Below are 27,344 nucleotides of genomic sequence, written 5' to 3'. Positions count from 1 at the left end.
AACACACACAAACACACACACACACAAATAAGCCTCGCAATCCTTTGTCACCTAAACTGCTAGCCTGACAAAAGCACCGACCAAACAAGCTGCAACACACGGAGCCTCTCAGACGTGTGGATGTCTTATTAAAAACCAGAGCTCTGAACACATATTTTATCTGGAGCCGGGTGCTGCAGGGCACAACCTGCCTGTCGAAGACAAGGCCTGCCCTCCCACACTGATAAAAATACATCTGCAGGGAGGACAGAAAGAGATCACACTGTGACTCGCCTCCTCTGTTAGCCGCAGGTAACTGACTGGCAGCAGCAAGACATTTGGCTGATTTCACCGTTCTGCTGTCTTCATATCACATGGCTATCGTTAGGAATCGCTCTGAGGCGGTAAAACAGACACTCAGCAGTTTGAGCCAATGACATATTTATGATTTAACAGGAATGGGAATTTAAGTTAATGATATGAAACACATTCAGATACATAAAGGCCTATCATTCTTTAAGGCAGTAGTTCCCAAACTTTTCAGCTCCCGACCCATAAAATAACAGTGACAAAGGTGTGTGACCCCATCTGTTGGTTGTTTAAACATCCAAAAATGCTAATGACCCAATTAAATAAGGACATAATGACAACACAAACAGTCTTAACATCCATTATGCTATTTTTTAATCAATTTATGGACTTGTATTTAAGTTTTTGTAACAATTATGGTGCAAACGTAGCATAAAAACTAAGTTTTTTTTATTGTAAGTTGATATCTGGAGATTATCTAAGGACCCCTACTTGGTGTTGAGTGACCCACACTGGGGTCCCGACCCCTACTTTGGGAATCATTGCCTTAAAGGAATGCATATCGCCCGCTGCCTTTCATGCCCAAACTTTGAAACTAACATGTGATAAATAGCTGTTAGAGATTTTATTGCAATAAACCAAACCAGATTGTTAACATTGCTCTTTAGCTGCAGCCGTGTGTGTTTTAAAAACGACTGAGACTTATGAACAGTTGCGTGTGTATTCCCGGAATATTTGCAGCGTTCCAGCTCTGCACACACTGATCCATGGATGTACGTCCAACCGTGGGAATGTTAACCTCTCTAAAAATGAAACGCAACAACGAAAAATTTCACGTGAAATCAGTTCTGGGTAAGATTTAGCGCTGGTGTGTAAGCCCCTCTTGTTTGCGTGTGTTTGTGTAGATGTACAGAACAGTTTAGGCCCGCGGCAGACGCCCTAATCTCCTCACAGACATGCTTTAGGAAGAGATTATGAAAATGGGTGAGAGCGGTTTGTCACTTTAGTTTATTGCTCTTTCTGTGCACACAAACACACAGACACACTGTTTATAGATGGGTGGCTACGCCGTCCTACGGCCCGAGGACTCTATAAAGCTGCGAGCAGTCCATTTCTGCAGATTAAGCACACAGAGAGGTGCCAGAGGTTGAATGCAAATGCGGAGACGGTATAGGTAGAAGGAAGAGCGGATGAGACAAAGAGTTCATAAAATAAAGACGCAAAGGAAAAAAGGAAAAACCACAAAACTGTGGAAGAAAGATACGACACAAAGGCATCTTTTTCTCTGCTTCTCTTGACCTTTTCATCCCGCTTTACTTTTAACATTTTACCCACTGCATTAAATGAATCTAAATTAGGATAACAATACCTTCCGGTTTCCATAAGAAATGTTTTGACCACTCTGATAAAACTGCGTGTGCAGGAGGTAAAGATGTTTGTGTAAACCATGATTCAGGAAGCCTTTAATTCAGCCAGACTGGAAATTGTCACGCTTGTCCTCCTGTTCAAAGAGGGAAAGCTATGTTTAGAGTGTTTTATTTATTTGCATCAATGCTCAACCATGTCTGCTCTAATTTAAAAAAAAATCAAAACAATTTATGGCAATATTTATCTCATTTACAGCTGTGTATTAATACACAACCCCCAATTCAAAAAGAAGTTGAAAGGTTGTGTAAAATGTAAATAAAAACAGAATACAATGAGCTCATATACCCATATTTTTTCCCACAATGGGACATAGTGAACATATTAAATGTTTAATAGAAAAATAGAAATATTAGCTCTATCAGGAAAAGGAGAAACCATCGATAAACGCTGCCGATATCTCGGAAACTGAGACAAAGTAGAAAACTGTTCTGTGGTCAGACAAATTAAAATTTAAAATTATTTTTGGCAACAACAGATGCCTCGTCCTTTATTCTAAAGAGGAGAGGGACCGTCAGTTGAAAAGCCTGCCTCTCTGATGGTATGGGGGTGCATTAGTGCCTCTGGCACGGGCAGCTCACACATCTGGAAAGGCACCATCAATGCAGAACAGTATATACAGGTTTTAGAACAACATCTGCTCCCATCCAGGTGTCTTTTTCAGAGAAAGCCTTGCATATTCCAGCAACTGTGTCCTGCAGGGCTTCAACTTGTCTTCTCAGCTCTTAAACGCTTACAGACTTGTTAAAGGAAGAGTGGATGCTTCACAGTGGGAAACATGGACCACGGAACAACCCTTTTCACGTTGGGTTTTAGAGATTCACCACACAATCAACGCATGCTCTCACAAATTGCTTGCAAGAACGGATCTGAATGGACGGGCATGCGTTCGTCCATGTGTGAGCGGGTGACTTCAGCCTGTGAGTGTGTCCATGCGCGGGGTGATTACAAATCTGCTTTCCTTCGATGGATCACGCTTTGTGAGCAGCGTGGCCGCGCCACAGTGAACGCTGACGGACAACCGGCGCATGTCAATGAGATCGTTTGGTGATCTGTGAAATAAATTAGCATTTTAGATTTAGCAGCATTTCCTCAAAAAATGAACCCAAACCCAGCAAAGGAAGGGAGGATACTTGTTTCATTTTGCAGGTTTTGATATATTACCCACTGCATTGAATGCCAAAATAAAAAAAAAGATCTTGTCTGAGCTGTTCACACTTGGTGTATTTGATAGGGATAACTTTCAGGCACTATCATGTCACATTGTAGCTCCATATTGGTAAATCTGACTGAGTTATAGGCATTTTTGTGTTTGATAAGATTATTAGCTGTGGAGGCCATCTTGGTTTGAGTTGGATTTAAAAGCTAATCAGTTGTTGATGTTTATCCAGTGACTACTTTTACTTAAATCTGTCCAGTGGTTCATAAAATATTTTGCTAACAGACACAGGCAGATACATGACTGCCTCCTTTCATGGCGTCGAGCAATAATTACCTCATGAGTGTTGCATTTTTCAGCGTAATGACTTCTCTTCGGTCTTCCTGTACTACAGTTGCCATCTATTTAGCATCAGATCAATATCTTTTCTTTGCAGCCATTGATTCCATTACAAACAAATTTTCAAAACTACGTCTACAAGCTGTAAATTCCTCCAGTCGGAGAAAATAACTCCCACTAAAACCAGGTTTAAGCTCGTTTAAGGCGCTAATGAAAAGCGGCGTATTTAAATTAGCTTGTAAGCAACAGTGTCGTGACATCAGGCCCATCTGTGTCTCAATCTGAGAACATCACGGCGCCTTCAGCAGAAAGACACACGCCGAGGAGGAGGGAGCGAAGGGGAATGATGATCCATACCACCTCTGACGGCCATCATTCCTTCCCTTCCTTCCTCCTCCTCTTTTCCTCTTCCCTCTCACCTGTTTTATAACCAGGACTGAGAGCAGCAGGTCTAACTCATCACACTGTACAGCAAAAATCAATGAAAGAAATGGGGGACTGTGTGTGTGTGTGTGTGTGTGTGTGTGTGTGTGTGCGGTGTTGGCTCTGAAACCTCCAGTCACTCTGTCATCCACCATTTATCAGTGAAATCAAATCACACCACCTCTGCACCTGCAGATTTTCTTCTAAACATCACTACAGAGATATATTTGTAGTAATATGAGGGGAGGAAATAAATAAAAAGAAGGAATGAAGGAATGCATATCACCCGCCACCGTTTATATCAGACTTATAAACAGAAATGATCCTGAGAAAGGACGGATTTATAGCCGTTTCGGTCAAACCTTGTAAACAACATCATGCATGAGCTCATGTGATACGGAGAAGATGTTCAGAATGACTCTCAGCTATGAACATCTTTGTAAAATTGACTGAATTACAGCCATTTTGGTGTTCTAAGGTCAGATGGCTGTTATTTTGAATTGGGCTGACTCCAAAGGTTAATCAGCTGTAAATGTACATCCAGTGATTATTTCCTGATTGCCTCATTGAAATATTTCGAACGGTTCATGAGATATTTTAGTAACAGACAGACACTCTTACCTTAAACAGACAGAAAAAGCTCTGATACCAAAAGGATTTTCTTGTATTACACATAAAACGTATTTTTAAAGTTTGAACATCTCCGAATTTGATTCCCTTCAATGTTTCTTTTTATTTTCAAATGGACTCAAACGCTCGACTTTGCAGCATATTCTGGACCTCGTCACAGAGAGATTAACATTCACCCAGTGGAGAGTCGGGGCACCGGAACAACTCCCAAGGCTTTGGACAGACATGCATGAACAAACACACACACACACACACACATGGTTCATTTGCAAATGTAACCAGCTGCAGTGCATTCTCCTCTTTTGCTCCTCTGAAGATCTTCGGTCATTTAAATTATATTTGGACCATTTTTTCTCCAAGTCTTGACATTCAACGAGAATGTTAATCAGAGGGCAAGCAAGAAAAAAAACAAAGACATTTTTACATATGTCAAAAATATTACACAAAGGCAAAAAAGATAAATGTGTCTAATCATTAAATTTCTTAGTGTACAAATGTCTAACCTCATTTTTCATTTGATTTCCTTCAATAGTTGTTTTTATTTGACCTTTCTGACAAAAACGTTGTTAAATAAAAAAATAAATCTGTTCTTTTAAGAAGAAAAACAAATTCCTTCAAGATCCCCGAAGAAAACCCTTAAAGGACTCGCCACTCTGCCTTTTGCACTCATTCATTCACCTTTCCTCTCTCATCTGTCTCCTTCAACAATCTTTCCATCCTTATCACCTCCCTCTCCACAAAGAAATTCAAATTAATCCTCCCCACTCCACTTCAGTGTCCTCCGGTCAGTCGTATCTCTGCCGCGTGCCGTCCCCCCACCGCCCCATTCATTCCTCCGGTCTGTGCTGAGTGAAAACACTAACCTGCCCTTCTGGCACGCAGAGCAGAGCCAGGCTTTGTCCCTCTTGCTGTAGGTGCAGCAGCTCTTGCACACGTTGTACCGGCAGTCCAGACACTGGCGCTTGGGGTTGAGCAGGAAGGTGAAGGGCGCGCAGCAGCGGATGCAGCAGTGCTCGTTGAAACGGTGCTGCTTGGAAAGGATGGAGCATCTGCTGCCTTCCTCCGCGAGCTCCTGCTTCATCTCACTGAAAGACACCCAGAGGGAGAGAGAGAGAGAGAGGGAGAGAGGGTGGGGAGGGGGGGAGAGACAGCGAGAGGGTGGTGAGCGTCTGGTGGAGCTGGAAGGGAGGGAAAACCGGCACAGTAGGCGATACGGAATAATTAGAGAAGCTGCAGTAAAAGGAAAAATTCAAAAGGGTGCAGGGCATTAAAACAAAACAGAGGGGAGCAGAATGGGTCACGGTCTTCTCTGGTTCTACCGCTCTTACACCGATCCACTGAAATTAAAAGGAACTTATTGCAAAATAACAATAACACTGTAGACTTCCAGGCTGGACTCATCATTGTACAGTCCTGTCTAGATTGAATGCTCTGACATTTGACAATTATGTCTATAACAATACTATCAGGTTCTACTTTCAGTTAAAAAAATCATAATAATGTCTCACCAGCACCGACAGTTCTAGTACCAACTATGAACCTACAGAGAAACACTAGATCAAGCTCGGCAGAACAGCTTCGAGTTCTTTCTTATAAAAACACCTATGGTCAGAGGTCCTTTTTTTCATCTACACTAAGGCGTGGAATAGTTTCCCTCTGAGCATTAGATCAATCAGCTCAGAATCACTTTTCAGAAAAACATGCAGACTTTTCTTGTTGGACAATTACATTTGTAATCACTGACTTTTTTGCTCTATTTTAATTTTTATTGTTGTGTTGTATTGTCTATGCTGAATTTATGTGAATGATCTTGTGTGGATGGATTTTTTTCTCTGCTGCAGAACAGGAACCCGCTGAAAAACTGTAATGTTTTTAACCTTTTCCTGTCTAATAAATGAAATGAAAAAAAGCTTACCCCGAACTATATCAAATGGTGCAATTTGAAAGCGTTTAATCGCGCAGTTTTCCAGATATTCTGATATGCAACTCTGAAATGCGGGTCTGCACTCAGCGTAAACAAAGGAATCATCTGACTTGGTAAACAAATACGATGGACAAGGAAAAGAGAGTCTGACCTGTTTTCAGCCACTTCGGCTGTTTCCGTAGGTAAACAAACAAGATCATTGCCATTCAGTCACAAATGTTGCTTATTAACTTCTAATTTAAGGACACATTAACCACCGATATGTGGAAAATATTATGCAGATTTACTTCATGTTTTTTTTTATCCGCTCTGTGATTTTTCAGCGAGCAGCTTTAAAACAACACAGAGGAAAGCAGAACGGGTCAGAGTTTTTTTTTGAGAGAAAACAATTTCCTTCTTCCCGTTTCTTTCCCTGTTTCTCCCCCTCGTACACCCATTCGGTGGAATTAACATGATGGCTGACATTTCAATTTGGCGGGACCTGTCATGCCTTGTTTTCCTGCATTAGTCAAACCACAGCCGAGGAGAGCAGGCAGGCAGCGCGCGTCTGCTACCTCCGAGTACTCTTTAACTAAAGGTGTTACAGCACTAAATTGGCACAAATGGAACTAAAGTTTGATAAGAGTACAGCCTGAAGCGAGTCTGAGAGGGGGAAAAAAAAAAAGATACTCCCCTTCACTGTAGAGCTAATGCACTCACACAAGAGAGTCGTTTGGGCACAAGTTCAAACAACTGGAGCTTTAAACTACAGAAGGGAAGGAAAAGAGTCTCAGTTCAGAGAATGATTCAGACGACTGAACCGCAGGATCGTAGAGGGGATCCTGTAACAAAACAAGTTGTACAATATAGAACTGTAACATTTGATGCATTATATAATGTGACAGGAAATCAGAACAGTATGCTTTTCATGCTAGATCATTAAATGTTGATAAAAGATGGAGCTGTTTCGACCAAACTTTGAAAATAACATCATCTCATGCAATATTGTGACATGTCACACTCAGAGAACGTTATGAATGACTCTCAGCTACAATCTCATCAAAAGTTTAGCTCAGCTTCTGTAAAACTGACTGACCTATAGCCATTTTTAGTGTTGGTTAGCTGTGGTAGCCATCTTGAATCGAGTTAACTCCAAAAGTTGATCATTTTGGAGTTTCTTTATAATCCAAACACTGGTTCATGAGCTATTTAGTGAACTGTATCATCAAATAAACATACATGCAGAATAATATCTGTGGAAGGCTGATTATATTGGTGTCCAGAAGTCTTTTAAAGCCTAAATAAAAGAAAGAAAGGCAGGAAAATCAAAGCTATAATCAGTTTTTTTAACTTGGAAAGCAGCTATGTAAATTATGCATGTATTTTTTTTTCCTGTGGGTTTTCCGCTGACCAGACAATATAAATAAGTGATTTTTTTTTTATTTATGTCATAAAGCAGTCATCGTCAGCAGTTCATACGGCACTGATGCAAATCGTCTCCAACTCCATAACACGGAGAGGAGGCGTGCGCAACACACCCGTCCACTCGAGCAGCCATCAGGCGTCGCAGATGGAGGCAGAGATTGAGATGTTGCTGCCGGTGAGGTGTGAGAAGGAGATCAGCGTGTAAATTATTTAAAATGCTCCTTTTTACACTGCTCACAGCTAAACCACAACCTACTGGGCTTTCGCTGATCCCACAAACACACACCTGCAGAAAAGATGCAAGAAACATGATCCACGCATCAGCAAAAGACCCCAAACCTGCACTAAATATCTGAGTTATACATTAAATATTTGGTGCATGGCGGACAAATGTGCTGAATGAAGCATATTGTAAATTTCCAGGGTGAAATGTGTTTCCATTGGGGGCATTTCAATCTCCTGCCCCCCCTCTGAAGTCATCAGTGCTGCTCCATGAGCGCACTCTCTGCTGCTCCGCTGATTGCTTTTCATATGCATCATTACACGCCGCGTATTAACAAGATGAACAAACTGTTTCATATAGGGTGGCGTGAGGAAATGGATGTGGGGGTAGAGTGTGGCACATAGATACTGATGCAGAAACACAAAGACACTGCAATGAAGATTTCGTTTTCTGCACGTTTAAAACCTCTGCGCAGCAAAAATAAACCATATTTTTATTTGTTTTATTTGTTTTGTTTCATAAAAGATCCAACTTGTATTTTACACATCCAAATCAAGGATTCAGATGCGTAAAATATAAGCAACATGCTAAGTCGACAAGTCATAATGACCCTGATTTCATCTAATTATACTTAAATCACACTTCTACCTGAATGCAGCCTCATATTCTCAATTTTATACTCTTAGTTTTGTTACAAACTTTAATTAATTCAGGAAACGCTTCATAAACTGTCCCTCATACAACACCTTATTTAACAGTAATCACATTGACAAGAATAAATTTTAGTTATTCTTAATGCTGTATGTGCAAAAAATGTAAATATATGTACTTTAAATAACTCCTTTTGAGTTCAGGCTTTATTGGTTAAGTGCTGAGCAAAGAAGCTGCGTTTGAAAGGCCAAGATGTGTTTAAAAAAACTGCAACTGTTTGTTTTCTGTCTCGGCTGTAAGACGCTTTAATATATATATAAAAAAACTACAAGACTGGTATTTACATAAATCAACTTCAACTTAAATCTACCTGTTTGTCAGAGAGCGAAAAAGAGAAAAAGTCGGATGGTGAAAAATAAGAATAAAAAGGAAGCGATCCTTGAAGGAAAGCTTGAAACTAAATCTTACACATTCTGATCACAGACTATGTATTAGGGAGGACTCTCAGCTACTACCACACTAAATCTTAGCTAAATATTTGTAAATTTGGCTAAGTTATAGCCGTTTTGGCAAACGAGTGGAGAAAGAGTGAATGAAGGATCCTCGGTTGAAAATGACAAACTGCCAGAAATGTTCTGCATCTCATTAAATCCTGTAAATCAACCAGTTCTGATATCATGATGTAAAATGAATCAGTATTCAGCCTGTGTCCCCTGCTGAACCCACAGCACCGTCCACATTTACACGCTGCAGCGACTCATCAGCATAATCAATAGTTTTCAAATCAGGAGTTTGGGAGCTCGAAACTTTCGGCCCCCGCAGAACTTTGCTGTTACTAATTTGTCACAAGCTGCTGCCGTTAATCACGCCGACATTAAGGAAGGAAGGAAGGCTTGAGTTATGGAGCACATTATTTGCATTTTAAATACCATGAGAGAATTATGACTCAACGCGGCAAACGGCACTGGGTTCTACAGGAACGTACTGGACGCGGACCATACAGCAGAACTAAATGTAATGAATAGAAGAAAAGGTCTGAAATATTTCACTCTGGATTAGTGTTTATATTTACTACAGCTGAGACGACTGCAGTGATTGACTGGAGGACTTAGTTTTTGTCCAAATGAACGCTGAGTGCTCCAGAAAAAGCTGAAACAGAGTTCTTCAAATTAAAAGGAGCAGAACGTTGGCTAAAAGTTAAACAGAGCAGAACACTAAAAGTGTTTTGCTAAAATCAGCGAGACACTAGCTGAAAGCTAAACGAGGCCAAACAAGCTCAAATCTGAAAGTAGCAGAATGCTAACTTAATGCTAAAAGTAGAAAAATGCTGAATAAAACTAGGAAAACATAAGCTAAAAGTAACAACATGCTATCTAAAAAAGTAGCAAGTTTTTAAAGTAACACGACACAACAAATAAAATGGTGCTTATAAGTGTTAAAAATAATGTATTTTCAGACTCACTTGGATTATTTAACCCATATTAATTCTATTAGTGCCCAATGTCACTAAATACATGTTGTATTTCCTGAAGGACTTCACCCAAACCTGCTGCTTTTACTGTATTTATGCAGTTAGCTGAACTCATTATAAACACTATTCTAACAGTACGACATTACACCAATATCTCCAAACTGTAATCTTTACTCAGATAGTTACAAACACTTAGGATGCTCCGTATAAGAGCTGTGCCTTCCACGTTCATGCTCGTTAAATAGGAAGTCGATTCTGACTTAGTCAGCTGCATAACAACAAAAAACTGTTCATAAACAGTGTAGCAGAAGATCCATGCTGAGTGTTTATTTGACTATAAAAGGTGAACGATGAGCGTCACACTGCAATAAGGAGAAACAGAAGTATAATATTAGGACTGTTGTATTTAACCCACATGTGTGCTGAAAAGAGGATTGTGGTAAAAGGGACTGGACTAAAAAGTCTTCGACCAGCACTTTAAACTGCAAACCAACAAAACCACCATCTACTGTTCAGCAGCAGCTCATCCAGCTCTGAGGCGGAGGGATTATGGAGCACTCTTCACTGATAAGAATGTGTTATTGAGTTTAAAAGTGTTCATGTGCGTTCATTTATTGATCTGTGCATTTTCAGCTGTACAGTAGCTAACTGCGCATTGATCAGAGCCTTTCCAAGAGCTTAATATGGTATTAATTGAAGGTGGGGGATTTTAGGAGTTTCTTTTTTTCCTCTTTTCTGGTGTGATTCAGCCTGGAGTGATTTATTGCACTCTGTGGGGAGTGTGTGGCTGCAGGTTTGCCTCATGTGTGCATTCAAACTGCATTTTCTAAGAAAAAAAAAAAAATAGGAGCAAACGCTGAGTAAATCAAAGTGCAGATTTTTTTTATTTTAATCTCAGTAGGGTTGAGCTGGGTTATACAGTTCATCCAAAATAAATGCCAACTCCACTCCAAGCACTGTGATCTCAGTGGTCACTGCAGGCGCTGGTCATATATTTCAAGTATATGCAGTACTGTACAAAAGCCTCGAGACAACCCTCGTTATCCCCCACTGTCCCAGGCAAGAGGCAGTAATGTTTTTGCTTTTGAGCAAATATCTCAGGAACCACTCAACAGATTTTAAGGAAACTCTCAGGAAGTAATCACTGGATGTACACCTGCAGCTGATGACCTTTTAGAGTCAACCTAATTTAAGATGGCTGCCGTAGCTAATGCCTTGGTCAGTGTGGTAGTAGCTTAGAGTCATCCTGAACACATACTCTATTTCACAACATTTGATCTCAGTCCAAAGCTCTGGCCTAGTAGGTGGTGAGTGATATGCATTCCTTCAATACAACATATTTAATGCACAGATTTTGCAAAGGAATGTAGCTGCAGCATGCTGTTGGTCTTTTTGTGGTGACCTTGTTGAGGTTCAATCATCTGCAGCGTGAATAAAGAGGAGCTTTATTCACGCTGCCGTCTTCTCCTTCTGTACTGCTGAATCTGTCTGCTTCTCATCTGCACCGTGTGATGAATAAAAGGCAGACTGGTGGTTTTTTTTTTTCTTCTTCTAATGCAGAATATGTCTCCTGTTTCTTTGAGACCAGCTGTCTATCAGAATCTAAAGTGTGCACGAGAAGCTCAAGGTGACCACAGAGGGATTTATGTGGAGCCGCTGCGGCTCCAAACGCTGTTTCTTCCTCACATAAAGTGACGGCTCAAAAAAAAAAAGCCAAACACAAACACATTCGTTTTACCTTCACAGCAGGAATATAAATGTGAGAAGTATGCCACAGCTCCAATTATCAGAACAGCAGCGGCGTTCTGTTTGAATGAGCCAACCTTCTGCTAATGCTGATACTATTGTGTGTGTAGGTCACATAATTATATTCAGGATATTCCTTCTTCTCTGCTTCCTGTTTGGGATGCCGAACAACTGTAGGCGCATACAAAGTGGCACATGCAACCTAAAGATACAACCCATGAATAGACTGCTTCTACAGTCTTTTCTTTTACACATTTCAGACACATTTCAGTTCTTCACACACACGCAGGTTTTCAGCCTGCTGAGCAAAGAGACGCCTTAGTAAAACAACAGATATTTTTCAAAAAGTCAAGCAGCCATAAAAATCACGTGATGATGTGGAATATACCACGACTGATTAACCCATTTAAATTCAGCAGCTGCACAAAATGTCAAATGTTCACGAGGCGGTGCTCTAATCAGTTCAATTCACGGCTTAGACAATCCTTTAACTCAAATAATTCACCTGATCTGTGGAGATTCCCAGAGCACTTAAAGCTAATATTATCTGCATTAGCATTTAGTCATTTAGCTCTTCCAGCGAGCGCGTAGTCGTGTTGGGAGAGCTAATATTGACATGGCTGAATGGTTTTTTAATGTTGAGTTTATCCACAGCTTTACAGCAAAGTCAGTGCAATTAATGAAGGCTGCACGCAGGAGAAGAATCAATTACACGCCGCTTCTTGGCAGATTATCGAGCTATCAGTGGTTTAAAAAGAAGTCACGCTCAATTTTAACTCATTGTGTGATTGCTGCTCACACTGTTGTTTTCCTGTTGGTGTTTTTTTTTATTATTTGTATATTTGTTGCAGTCCAACTACTTTTACTTACTGTATGATATTTAACCTATTCATATCTCAACACCTTCAGCACCCATCTCCTCAATGAGCTATGACTTGTTTTTTGTAATTATTTACCTTTATTTACTTTCATCTACCATTCAGCTGTTTGTAGCTTTTAGCCCTTTTAGCTAGCCTTTTGCTGCTTTGAACGTCTAGCCATTTGCCACTTTACCATTTAGCTAGCCTTTTGCTACATTTAGCTTTCAGCTACTGTTCTGCTGGTTTTAGCTTGAACAGCTCAGTTTCAGATTCTTCAGCACATTTCAGCAGTCATTCAGCACTCAGCGTTCTCACTGCATTTTCCCTCAGGTTTTCATTTTCCATTCCTGACAAGTCTTTCTTTGCTTTTTTAAGGTTTTCTGTGTCAGCTGCGTTTCTGTGCTGGATCACGTGCGCTCTTCTTCACACGGATTTTCCTCCAGGTGGCTTAGGGCAGTTTAAACTTTGACATCGTCGCAGCGAGCCGTGGCTTACTCCCCGCAGAGCCTCAAACATCAGAGCAGCCCTCTGCTCCTTTTTTCCCCTCCTTTCAGCTCCTGCTGGTGGATCGGTGGCAGACATGAAATCTTCTGGGCTGCGGGGAGACTTCTCCTCTTATCCAACAGGCCAGTAATGAGCCCTCGCTTTGGGAAACAATCCAAGTCAAATGTGCGCTGCGCTGATAGTGTATCCAATCAGAAAGCGTTGGCCACATGACAACTATGCAAGAAAATGAGGAAGAGATAAAGAGCGAGAGGCTGTGTTATTTTCTCACACTTATATGGAAGCTAAAAACTCACCAATATCCAAAAATAACTTTGAGTTGTACCCTTTTTACCTTCTTGTATTGTTTTAACCCTTTAAAGAAGTAAAACACATAGGAATTCTCACTACCCAAAAAAGCAAGTTTTTCTTTGGTTGCAGTTTTTTTTTAAATGGACAAAATCCATATTCTACTTTTCAATCCTCAAACACACTAATCTCCTTCAAACCGTACCTCCTTCCATCGTTCAGAGCCTCCTCATCTGATACTCCGGCTAAAACCCATTAGTTCCATTTCTCTACCTCTATCTCATATTGACAGCGGCAGCCCTTACAGTCCACAGTGACAGGTAAAAAATGCTCTTTTCAGTGCTGAATAATTTTCATTCGTGCTGAAAAATCAAACTTTACGTGACAAGAATGCATCTAGCAGCGAGTCAAATGCACTTTGAGAGGTGTTAAGGGTGAAAGAAGGGCTCAAAACATCAAATGTCTCGACAAAGTTTTAAATCCAAAAGTGTTGCAGCTTCAATGACATTTACAAACATGTCTGTCTAATCTAATTGTTAGATTAGACAGACGTGAGCTTTTAGTGCTTCAAAGCATTTCCATGAGAAGTTTTAGCTCCTTCAGCTGAGGATCAGGTGATTACTCTGGTTGTAATCATGCCACACAGACTGCGACTCGGTGGCGCTTTAGCTTCAGCCGTGCTGGAGGGACTCCAGGTGTGAGAGGAAGTCACAGCTACATGTAAAGACGAGGTCTCAGATAGTCGCCAGGGAACGAGTGGCTACTTCTGCAGCAGCGAAGACAGAGAGCCGTGGAGGAGCGCCGAATTCTCCTTTGATCTGAAGACGAGGGTCGAAAAATGAGGAGTGAAAAATGAGAACGGATGAGATGAACATGAGGGCTGATTCAAGCAGAGATGAGGAGGGATGGTTCTGTTTCAGGAGACAAAAGGGGCTCCATACTGGGCCGAGGATACAGATGATAGCCTTATAATGCTCTGAAACTGTGACAAATGTACAAGATTGTGAAAAAAAAATAAAGAATAAAACTTTAAATCATTCAGCAGGTACATTGTGATGATTAAAGGGATTAGGGGTACCACTTTAGTCATATTTTTAATAGCCTGCCGCCGTGAAAGGCAGGCAATATTTCATAAACCAATAGATGGGTGAAGATGAAGATGAAATAAATCAGTGGATGTACATCTACAGCTCATTAACGTTTGGAGTCAACTTGATTCAAGATGCTCGACACAGCCATTTGACTTGAGCAAACACAGAACTGGTTATAACTCATTGAGTTTTACAGATACTGAGCTAAAACTAGGTGTGGTTGTAGCTGGGAGTCATTCCCAACACCCGCTCTGAGCACCACCTGACCACATGGGGTCTTTGTGGGCAACGTGACGGGCAACACGCATTCCTTCTAAGAATGACAGCATCTGATTTGTAAGAGTCATCATGTAGATCTCTCAGGTATGAGAAACACTGAGTATAAGATGTAAAATCCTGGTTGATTGTTCGCAATCAGCAATGTAAGAAGACAACTGTTCACATCAGATCAGAGCTTTGTGATCTGATGTGTTGAGTCTGTTTTTTATTCCAGAAACAGCAAAACATTCCTGACACAAACAGGAAATTTACACATTTATTTGCAATGAAACTACAATAAAATACAGAGTCCCATGAGTCCATTTATCCTGATATTGGTAAAAGCGTAGAATCTTGGAGGCAACATTTAGGTGGAAATATAAGAGCGAGTCTGCTGCTAAACGCAAAAGGAAAGAAAAAGGCAAAAGTAAGACAACTGTCAAGAATAAATACCGAGGATTATGCAGGGCGGTGGAGCGTCATAAAGACAGCACTCGGCGTTCAAACACACACAGCTTTTAGGACACTTCTTCCAGACTGATAAGTTTACCGTCTCATCCTAACTTCTTTCCATTTGCTTACTTTACTCAACAAATCTGAGCATAAATGCGTACCAGTGCATATAAATTGTCAGACTTCTTGATCCCGAGTGGCTCCTTCATAGTCGTCACAATTGTTGACCTATTTTCATTCACTTTGGCTGTTTCTGCAGGTAAACAAACACATGTGGTAGCTGCCAGCCATTCAAAGTTTTGCTTAGAATACAGGTGTCAAACTCCGTTCCTCGAGGACCGATCTCCTGCATGTTTTAGACGTGTTCTTGCTTTAAAACACCTGCTTTAAATGAATGACTTGTGGACGTGCTTCTGGAGAACTTGAATCATTTGAATCAGGTGTGTTGGAGCAGAAAAACCTAAAACTTTCAGGACAGTGGAGCCTTGAGGCCTGGAGTTTGACATCCCTGACTTAAAAGTTTTTTAATTTAACCAACGATTAATGATTGGTTTTTATGATATTACAGTACCTTTAAACAAGACTTCCCAAACAGGAAAACAAATCAATACAAGTTACAAACTGACAGTGGCAACTTCTTCCTGAGCAAGTTGTGCTACCCATGGTTAACATTTTGGGAATAAAACCTCTACATTCGTTAGGAATCACTTCATATGTAATATACTGTAAGGCCGCTGAAGACCAGACGTGCCCGATGGAAGCCTTCAGGGTTTTTTGAAGAATAGGGTCAATAAGCAGCTGTAACATCATCGTTGTAAAGACATAATTCCTCTGATACAACCAGTTTGTAGGAAGTCTTTGGGGATAAGTGTATCAATGTGCATCAATGACAGTTTTGGCACTTGTATTACATCCCGCATCGATGCACACGTCAAACCAATCGGTTACGTTTGGTTATCGCCTGGAGGATTCGTATCGTCCACTCAGGTCCGCAGCAGACACTGGAGTTTCAGGAACAATAAGAAGGAATACAGTATTTACTAGAGAGGTAAAAGCTATCAATCGGGGTCTTAAAAAGGTTATTATTCGCAGCTGGAGAGAACTTTGGATGTGAGAGTTACACTAAGTGCTAATGAGGAGGGAGCCCAGTTTATGAGCATTATATACATTTTGACTAAAGTGGCTGAGTAAATCTGGAAAATACATAAATGCAAACAAGAAAAGCAGCAGGGACAGACCATAATAAGGTGAGAAATAAATACAAAAAATAAAAAATATGCTAATGACTGACTGTGCGACCTTGTTTGCTGTGAGATCAGGAGTGATGAGCCAACAAGCCTTTTCCACAACTAACAGCAAACAGACATGCATATTGGATTTATGATAATTTAGTGCACAAGGCAAATCAATAGAGTCAACATAAAGACACTCGCACTGCATCTTGTGGAGCCTGTCAGATAGTATAAACATTCAGCGGACCAGTAACACCCAGAGTAGGCTTGAAAATAGGATCTGAAAAGGCATTTATGCACTTTTTAACAGTTACTCTGAATAAATCAAATCAGTGCATGGATGCGATTCATTGGCCTGCTTATACCTTCCATACAAACACAGCGAGACTCCAAATGTCTGAAACATTCGATTTTATTTTTAAATATACTATGATGCAATAAATAATACAAAATAATAAAAAGATTTAAGATCTTTGTGAGTAGACAGATGACGATATGAGTCAAAATACAACAAAATACCACAGCTAATCACCATGGCAAGCAGAAATGATTATAACTCAGGCAATTTTACAGATATTGAAGTAAAATCTGGTGTGGTAGTAGCTGAGAGTCATCCTTAAAACATACTGAGAGGACTAACAGATGAGCAATTATGTTATTTTAAAGATTTGACCAAAATAGCTATAAGTTTGTCACGTTTCATCATAGAAAATTCATTCATGTTGAGATGAGGACAACTCTCAGCTACTGCCACATCAGATTTTAGGTTATCTGTAAAAGTTATAGCCTTTTTTTAGGTCAGTTGTTTGTGGCAGCCATCTTGAATGGTTTGACTTCAAGTTAAAGAGTTGTTGATGTTCACCTGATGATTACTTTCTTTAAAATTCGTTCAATCGTTCATGAAACATTTTGGTAACACAATTTTAAACTTCAGGCGACAATTATCACACAGTCAGACTAAGATTAGATCTTCTGCTTTTCTTCTTTAACATTATTTCACCCAGCGCCACTCATTCACCTTCTGCAGCTGAAAATCTGTACTGATATGAACAATATTCATGCAAAATCTACACAACAAGACTCAGGTTTGGCTGGAATTGGCTCGAAGGCAGAGCTGGGGATGGACTGTCCCTGGGTGTTCTTTTTTTTTTAGTAACTCTCTAATAAAGTAATAAAGTCCGGTGTCAGCAGTGACAGTCCTGACACTTCATCCATTCCCTTCATTTGTTGCCTGGTTCTGACACGCAGGCGATGCTGCAGATTATTAAGGAGCAGAAGGATGGATCTTTCAGGCAGGTTGGTGCCCCAGTATGTGGGTTAGGTTTAACACTGACAGTATATGTTGCAAGTAGGCTACACTCATATAATTGCTGGTTTATGGGGCGTCAGAACATCACTTTCCCACGAAATGTTCTTTTATTAGTTTGATTAAACCATTTAATCACTATGTGCTGTTGGATTAAATATAGTTTTCAGCAGTGTTCCTCTCAAACACGTTGCGATTACACACCTTACCGAGACTCCTTGTAATTACAATACATTCTCTCGCTCTGCCGCACACTCAGCCCGTTCACACTGGTGCTGCAATCAGTCGAGATCTGAGACTTGGCAGGCGCTTTGTATGCAAGGCCACGCTGTGTGTTTACTTCACCACGAGCGAGCGTCAACCTTAACAACCCCGACGTTCAACCGAACAGACAGCCACGATGGCAGCCATTTATCTCTCTGACTGATTGCCATCAGCCGTCTCGGGTTGCCAACAAACGCCAGTGCCTCCAAAAAAATGGAAAATTACTGGCTAATAAACACGAGCTGGAAGTCAAAGAGAGATTTCACCAAAATCATTAACTCATACATAAAAGCCCATCGTGGCATATGGCACAAAAATTAAATAAAGAGCAGGAAATGGCCATATTAGGTCTTGCATTACTGTGTAAAAAAGATTTTTATTGCTGTTGGTTATAGAAAGGCAACATTAACATCACTGCTACTTCTTTTCTTTACAGTTTTGGAAAAACTGGTAAAAAATGAAATATACTTGCATGTTTAAAACAAGGCTAAACTGAGCTGGATCTGCGCCATCCTTCGTTAAATTCAGACAAACGCAGCTGAAAACACCTTTTATTGGACGTTATACCAGCGTTACGGCCTGGAGGCTGCAATCCTGAGGCTGCAGGTTGCATCAGGAAGGGCATCCGGTGTGAAACAATCACCACATCTTTCAAGTTTGGACAACATTTTAACAATATCAGACCAAAAGAAAACATAACATGTGGAAGTCTTGGGCAGCTGCTTCCAGTTCTCAATCAATTCTCAATCACCTGGGAACCGGAAAAACACAAACAGGAACCCAGGGAATAATGCCTGGGGTTGTAACACCAGCCTTCATATAAGAAAACACTTCTTTAAACATCGAGTCACCAAAACTTTCTGTTCATGAGACTCAAAAACCGGAGACATTTCTGCTTTTGTTTGAGATACTTTCAGAAATGCAAAGACAAGGTGGTGAAACTAAAAAGAAGTGTAGCTGCAGTGGTGATTTAGAGGAAAAACTCATAAGTTACACAAGTTAAACATTAAAACTATAGCTGTAATAACCAACATTAAGAAGAAAAAACACAAAGAATGAACAACTTTATTTTTAACTCCAATCTTAATCCTACAATAAAAAGATCTGATCTCGGTCAAATATACTGACTTCATCTTCCTGATGTCTGTTGGTAGTGAAACCAGGTGAAGGCAGGATCATGGATATGAACGCATTCGTGTATTTATGTAAAATGTCTAAATATTGTGTCTGTAACAGCCCTAAGTGCCTAAATAAAACAAAACTTAAATTGTATTGCATCTTCAAGCTGTTTCTTTCATCAGTTCCAGGGATGAATTAATCTGACATGGATAACCTAATAAATGAAGCTGAATCCTTTAGGTTTTACAGGTAGATTTCATTAAAAAAAATGAAATAAAATACTGCTAACGAGATAAATGTGTTTATCTGAGACACAAGTTGCACAGTGGGACATTTGGTCAGGGGTTTGACTCCTCAACAATTCAGCTGCATCTAAAGATAACCTTAAAACATGACAGTATGCAGGCATTAAGGCGCATCCTGAGCCAACAGAAGCTACAGAAGGCAACACGGCTTGTAAATAGAAACCAGGCGCAATTAATTTTTGATCCGCAGAAACTAACATCATTAAAAACTGTGCTGTGAATCTGTACCCAGAGGAATCAGCAGAAGGCAGGACTGAATTCATTAAGTTTTTACGCTACAGTTTCTAAGGCTTTGTAGTAAGTTTAAAAATGATTAAAAACAAGGTGTGTTCAGCAGCTTTCTTTCCTCCGTTTGTCATTAAAATGGATTTTCTGCAACACAGTCGTACGTAAATGATATAACTTCATCGCTCAGAATAGATCTGACCTGTCTGCGAACGAGCTGTTCCTAATTTGCAGTGATAAATCCTCATTAGAAACTCCAGGACAATCAAAACGAGCGGTTCATAGACGCCAGCGACCACGTGCACACGGCAGCCTGTTCCCCGGAGAGTCTGGTTGAGCTCAATGAGAATTAACCTGGCTGGTCCAAACCAGGGCGGAGAAAGTTATGAGTCCCTGCAAATGAAAAGCTCAAATAGTTTCAGACGATGTGTGCAGATCTGGCTCCAATTATCTCATCAGGGATCATTTAAATTAAAATAAAAAACTAGAATGCATATCACCCGCCGCCTTTCATGCTTTTAAACTAAGATCATCTCGTGAGCGAAAAATTAAAAGACAGGAAAGCTGTTAAAAAGCAACTTGTCGAGGAGCTAATGCTTAAAGTTTTGGTGTTATGACAGGCGAAGTGAGGACGTCACTGACGCCTGCAGCCACAGACTCCCTGACAGGCAGCGATGACAGGAGGGCAGCAATGACGACGAGCTGTGGTAGGAGTTAAAGATGGCAGCAGGCGGTGGGGGGTGGGGGGGAGGCTGATGATAAAATGGGAAAACAGATGAAGAGAAACGGTGGACAGCAGTAAAAGTGGAAATTTTAAAGAGCAGAGGTAAAAAGGGAAAAAAAAAAAAGAGAAACATTTGGAAAACCAGCGTTTGTGTTACTGCGTGTGATTTCAGCATACGGCACACATGGATGAGTCAGAGCAGGACTGACTGCTTCCTGACACAGACACACGGAGCTGTATCTCTGACATTTTGTGCAAACATATTTAGGATGAAATGCATTGCAGTTTGATAATAAACCGATCCTTATCCAGACAATAATCCTCCATTAAAACGGACTTAGCTGGAACATTATGATGCCTCGTGCAAAGTGAGCGTTTTGGCTGCGAAGTGAAACATATAAAAATGTCAGCAAGCGATTTCTTTAAGAGACACCTGGACATCTCTACATCCTATAACAGAAAATAATTAATTCTTTCTGTGTGTGCCGAATGTAAAGGACCCGCTCAGACAAGTGCTGGGAAAAAGTAGCTTATCGTTTCACTGTGACGCATTCATAATCCCGAATCTCCTCACAAATTAAAACGAAGCCAGTCTTGTTAGTAGGTGTGACTGTTGTCGTGGCAACAGGAAATGACTGACAGGCTGGTGGAGGAGGGCCGGAGATGACGAGCGGCTAATTAAGGGGCATGCTTTCGAGACTTACGTACACTCTGTTTAAGATTTTATTTTTTATGTTTCCAGTTAACCTTACTGCCTCCCTATTAACACAATGTTTATATTTGAACACATCCTGATATTTCTGGACAGAGTCTGATTCACACACAGCGATCAACTTGACCTCCATAATCTACTCTGTCAATTGTTAACCCTCACATTTCTTTAAGATGAGAGATTTAAATGCATGCTACCTTCTTACAAAACCAGAAACCTGCATGCTAATTGGGAAGCTAAAACCAGCACTCAATTAGCTTAGCATAGCCTGGTTTGTTTGAAGAAACTAAATCTGTAAAGCTCAGTCTTAAGAGTCGTGGGAGAAACGTACTGTGACATTCATATGGGAGGAAGGGCGTTGTTGTGACTACAGCCAGGGAGGGGCTGAAAGATATATACAGTTGTGGTCAGACGTTTACATCCACTCATCAAAGGCTGGATCGTCATTAATTTGGGGGTTTTAATGGCTTATTGGAACCTTCTTTTTCCAGCGTGGAATGATTACACCACACACATGTGCAATGATGTTTAAAAACAAGAACCGAATGAACGAGTCTGAGTTTATTGTGAATTTTCTTCTATCCACACAGGGGCAAATATATCCATACTATCACGTAAATCATTTAATAAGTGGTGCTGAAGGTTTGGGAATGTCTTAACTTGACGAGGCCAAGGCCTGTTTATGTTTCATTAGTGATTATGATTGACCTGTTCTCAGAACAACTGGGGAAGTCCAAGAAGCTCAGTGAAGGTCTATGAAGGAGAGGAAGTTGGTTATGATGTTTGGGGACAACCCAGAACCCATCGAGGCTCAAGCCTGCCATGACCTGGAAACTACTGGAACGCCAGTAGTTGACCTGTTTGAGCACAATGACTAGAAGTTCTGTGCATTCGTGGGTTTGCTCTGGGTGGTCCGTTTTCTCCCACAGACCAAAAACATGTTAGGTTCATTGGTGACTCTAAAACTGTCCCTCGGTGTGAGTGAGAGCATGAATGGTTGTTTGTCTCCTTTGTCTCTATGTGTCCCTGTGATGGACTTGCGACCTGTCCAGCGTGTCCCCCACCTCCTGCAGAGTGACCGCTGGAGATAGACACCAGCTCTTCGTGACCCGAAAAGAAGAAGCAGGTAAAGAAAATGGATGAATAGACAAGCTTAAAGTCAATGTGAGGCTTTCAAGACTGTCCCAACTATGAAGCATGGCAGTGGCAGCATCATGTTGTGGAACTGGTGCATTGCACAAAGTGGATTGAAAAAGAAACTACCTCTAAACCCTTTAACTGCTAGATGGTTGAAACTTGTTCACAGTTCACTAACTAGCACAAAAAACTGGTTTCTGAATTAATGAATGCCAACATTAAGCTTCAAGAACGGCCCTTCCCAAAGCCGCGACCCAAACCCTACTTGTGGACTTCCTGTGCCAGGAAACCAACCACCCCTGCAGTATTCATCTTCCTGTGCACCTGTATATGTGAGACAGACTTAACAAAGAACTACAACAAGAAATATAAAAGCTTAAATCCATTGCCAACAGTGGAATCCTTCACTTTCCACGCTCAGCCTGTCAAACTTGCAGCTCTCATTCAGGGAGAGTGCCACCAAGGTTATTTGCTTTTATTCTGCTAGAACTTGCAATTGTAGTTCAAAGCATCTCTAGTCTGTAATAATGCCGTAATATATAGTTATCCCAATGGAAGCCCCCACAGAACAGAGCAGAACATGTGGGCCTCCTTGGAGCTTGTCGTAAACAAAATCTCAGCCGTTGCTGTTCGCCGCAAGTGCAAAACAATAAAGTACCAGCAGATAGGCCCCACTGAGCTTATGAATTACGACTACAGCATAGGAATTTGGTTTAAAATGACAGTCCAAAATGCAAGGAGTGGAATAAAAGATAACCAAGGGGAGATAACAGGAGAAAGGCAGTGTGTGAACAAACGGCGACATGAAGAGATTATGTTACACATCTTGCTCATTACATCACATCTTCCTGTGTTTTTCCACGGGAAGACGTGACTTCAGCTGCGCTGTAATTGTGCCATATGTCTGTAAGAGTTTGCTTTGTCCTTGGCTGTTCTATAAATCACTTTAATGTTCCGTAAGCCAAAAAAAAATGACTTAATTTATTCATGCAGCTTTAACTGTGAGTGAAGACAGAATAACAAATGCCGACACAACACCAGGTTGAGAGCGAGGATAATAATGTGTCGCTAATACAAAACGAGGCCATAAATTACAGTGTAACCCAACAGCAGGAAGTAGAGACTGCAACTTTGTTCATTGTTACCTTGGGAACTGCCTCCATGAAATTACAACTTCAGTCTTCATGTCATGTAGCGACCAACCAGAAACAAGACGATGACTCATAATTTATTACATAATCATAATGTCTCTGCTGTACAGACATTTTAAAGGGAATTATCTAAAAGAAAAAATAGTTATAATTTTTTTTAATCGCCCACCACTAAAAGGCAAATGATAATTTTCATAACTGTGTCTGTGTACTAGCAAAATGCCTCATGAAGGATTGAACAGATGTAATGAAACTTTCAGGAAATAGTCATTGGATGTTGCTCTACAACTGATTAACCTTCGGAACCAACCCAATCCAAGATGGCTGCCACAGCCGACTCCCATTAGAAAGCACAAAAATGGCTTCAATTCAGTCAATTCTACAGATATTGCAAGAAAAATTGGTGTGGTTGTAGCTGAGTCATTCACAAAACATACTCCAAATAGTACTTATTGCACAAGATGTTTGCTCAAAACATTAATCCTGTCTATCTGTTAGCAAAATATGTCATGAACCACTGCATACATTTTGTTGAAACTTTCAAGAAGTGTTCATTGGATAAACATCTACAACTAATTAACTTTTGGAGCCAATCCAATTCAATAAGAACACAAAAGCTAGCTGATATTAAGCAACAAAAAATGGATGCAACCCAGTCAGTTATACAGATATTGTAGTAAAATTCGGTGTTGTTGCAGCTGAGAGTTATTTATAACACATACTCTGACCGTGGCGTCTTGTATCTATCGAATGAGATCGTGCATCACGGTATTTTCAAGGTTTGGCTAAAAAACGTTGCCATTTGTCAAACCTCTGGCATGAAAAGCACCAAGCTATATGCATTCCTTCACGCATCGGTTTTTCCACAGTCTGGAAGCAAAGGTGCAAGCTCATCCACGAAAAGCACAAGTGGAGAGTGAAAGCGTTTGTGTTTCAACAATTAGCAGCAAATAATCAATGTCTGAATCCTGCTGAGTCGAGACCGAAAAGATGTTTAAGGAAATTTACAACTTTTCCGACTGACTCACACTTTCTGTGCAGGAGTCTTCAGAGAAAACTGAGATTTCCGAACCCCTCCTGCTTATTCAGAGCTGTTTGTACAAAGCAGTAAGAAGTACTCTTCCATTAAGCTGTGTCTCCACACTGAGACTCCCCTGCCTTGTTAATTTAAATCTTTGAAATCCACTTCTCCCTGAAGAGGCCACCGAGATGGATAAAAAAGAAGGAAAACATTTCAGTCTTTAGAGATAAAACAGAATCGTGGCCGCTGGGGAAAAGCAACTCAACACTGACGAGTTTCATCTTTGAGAAGTTATATTTATCCTCAACTAAGCATATGTACAATGATGGCTGCTTTATATTCAGAAATAACTTTTGTTTTTGTTTTAACTGATGGAAGAATCACATTTACAAACCTCAATGAAATTAAAAAAGGTGACTGGCGTCAGTGACGTGCACACAAGTACTTCTACTAACATTAATTCTTACATTTAATTATGAGCAGTCTTGTCCCAGTTACATTTCCTTAAAATAAATTAAAAAGTTATTACATTTTCTTGGAGACACAGCTGAAATGTGTTGCCTTCTGAATTTCAGGCCGACAGATTCTTTTATTTTGGCGCAGAAAGAAATATGTAGATGCACAGCTTTATAGTAAGTGTCTAAGCTAACGTGTCTCAAGAGACAATGGGGGACTGCTGGATTTATAAATAAAACGGGGCATAATTTTCTACTTTCAAGGATGAAAAGTTCATTGTTGACCTAAAAATCCATCAGCATATCATCTCTGTGTGAACCAGGACACATTTGAATACTCATCGCTAAAGGAATGTGGGTAAATGCTAAAGATGTGAAAATTAACCAACTCATGTGATTGTGACTGGTAGGGCAGATGCAGTTTTAGTATAAAATAAAGATGCATTGCTTTATTAAGCTTTTGTACCAATAAAATCTAATCCAAAGAGTCTGCAGTAGGTTTGTTTCTATAGGCACACACTTAAAAAAACAGCAGAAAAGTGAAATAATCTATAATAATAACAGATCTCCTGTTTTCACTTCCTCTGGTAAACAACTATTCTTCTGTTTCGCTGGTTTGGTTTCTCATTCCTGATGAAGACAAGAACTGCAGCAGCGCCGGCATGAACAGCAACAAACACTGAAAGCGTGCTTCACCCTGATCGTGTCCATATTCCAGAAAGAAAAGCTCAGCTTATATTTTATTATTTGTTATAAAGAAAATGCATTTTCCAACTCATTGCAGAGTTACTTAAAGAGCATCTGCTGTTTGAAAGATTGGTTTATTTGCATCTAGATTAAAAAGCTGAATCGCATCATAAATAAAGGGTAAAGTGTATTAAAAGTTGGATCATATCAGTTTTTGCTGCCCATTTATCTTTAATTGATCAGATTATTGGCAGCATATTGACATACATATTGTATCAGCCACAGATCAGAGATAAACAACCCTCAAAAGCAGCTCAGACTGAAGTCAAAGACTACTAAATCTATAAAATCTAGCACTCGAGGCATTTCATTTGTAACCCCTGAATACTACAAAACCTGCCATATTTGGGGTAATACAACCTAAAACAACAAGCTCATGAGAAAAGTTGTACTTTGTGAACAATAAAGACCATTAAGTTAATTTTTTTGGACTCTCAGTGTAATCTTTAGTAGTCCATTGATGAAGTAATCTTTGTTCTAATATGGATCAGGATGAATAAACACTGTGATGCTAAACACTTGTTTACCATGAATCTGTTTGGTGTTTGAGCTGCTGCTTCTGCAAATATGAAAAACATTTCTTAACAAAATAGAAAAGATATTCTAATAATCAAGAAGTCCCTTGAAGGAAAAACATATCTGATGTATTGTTTTTTAAGTATCCATCAGTGCTCCTGTTCTTTCATTCAAATCGAAAGTTTTAAATGAAGAAGGTGGTTCAAAGAAAGTGCCTAAAGTTATTAATGTGAACATTACATAATAGCGAGTGGTACCAGCTTTTTTAAGATCAGACAAAACTGAGATTTAGTTTGAGCACTAATAAACAGAAAGCATCAAGGCATGAAGGCGCAGTTATTGGAGCGTTCAGCCTGCAGGCCACAAGGCGCACAAACCGGAGGAGTGAAGAAAATCCATCTTTCCTTTTGAAGCTAACACAGAAAAACAACAACCTCCTTCTGCGGCGTTAATGAAAGCTGTTTATCAGTGTTCGGCACTGAGGTGAAATATTGCACACATGGATCACGCTTCAGGATCAAACTCGTCCGGTCAATCGTTTAGACGTCCACGGGATCAACGACGGAGCCGAGCTGCTGCATTGCAGTGCAGTGACCCAGTCCCCGAGTGTCACGTCAGAGCAGCTGATTTAACTCCGCGCACCCACCGAGCGCACTCCTAAATCGGTGTTTAATCTCTGCAAGGACAAGCTCTGCTAATTATTTCCCTCCTCCTCACCCACATCCTCTCCGCTCCCCTCCCCTGTCATCTCCTTCTGCCGGCCCGGCAATAACCGGCTTTATCAAACCTTCACCTGGAGCCGTCCAGTAGCTGTCCTGCTAATTATTACAACCACCGAGACGTATTCCACTTCATTTAACCCGTCTGTGCTCGCCGTTCATTAAAGCAAGCTGGAATAAATGTCTGCCTGGGTTTGACTCCAGGCAGAGACTGGAGTTTTAGCTCTGGGAGATTATTTCCTGCGTAAGAACAGACTTTAATTTGTGATCAGCTACGTCAGGCAAACACAAGAAACCCTGAAACTCTTTCACATGAGAAATGTAAAAACCAAACTGTGTGTGTGTGTGTGTGAACTCATCTATAATCAGGGACACTGCTGGAAATTAAAACAGGAGCAAATGAGACGATAAACAATAACAAGCACAAGCTTCCGGCTTGACTGTACTTATTTATCATCACCTTCTGTTTATGCCTGTCTCTATCAGTGTCTGTTTGTCCATCCATCCATCCATCCATCCATCCATCCATCCATCCATCCATCCATCCATTATCTTCCGCTTATCCGGGGTCGGG

The 27,344-nt window shown here is 40.5% G+C and overlaps 1 protein-coding gene across 3 annotated transcripts in view; it reads right to left on the bottom strand.

Moving 5' to 3' along the window:
* Positions 1 to 27,344, bottom strand: part of LOC108243164 (myosin VIIA and Rab interacting protein) — a 98,284-nt gene that overhangs the window by 42,745 nt on the left and 28,195 nt on the right. For all 3 annotated transcript variants that reach the window (XM_017428439.3, XM_017428441.3, XM_037973295.1), the window contains exon 3: positions 5,128 to 5,349. In XM_017428439.3, the coding sequence (XP_017283928.1) occupies positions 5,128 to 5,349 (222 nt within the window). The remainder of the gene's footprint in view (positions 1 to 5,127; positions 5,350 to 27,344) is intronic.

Source organism: Kryptolebias marmoratus, linkage group LG21 (genome assembly GCF_001649575.2).
Source record: "Kryptolebias marmoratus isolate JLee-2015 linkage group LG21, ASM164957v2, whole genome shotgun sequence".
NCBI lineage: Eukaryota > Metazoa > Chordata > Actinopteri > Cyprinodontiformes > Rivulidae > Kryptolebias > Kryptolebias marmoratus.
The sequence above is the reverse complement of the archived record's forward strand: the minus strand, read 5'-3'. Positions and strand labels throughout refer to the sequence as shown.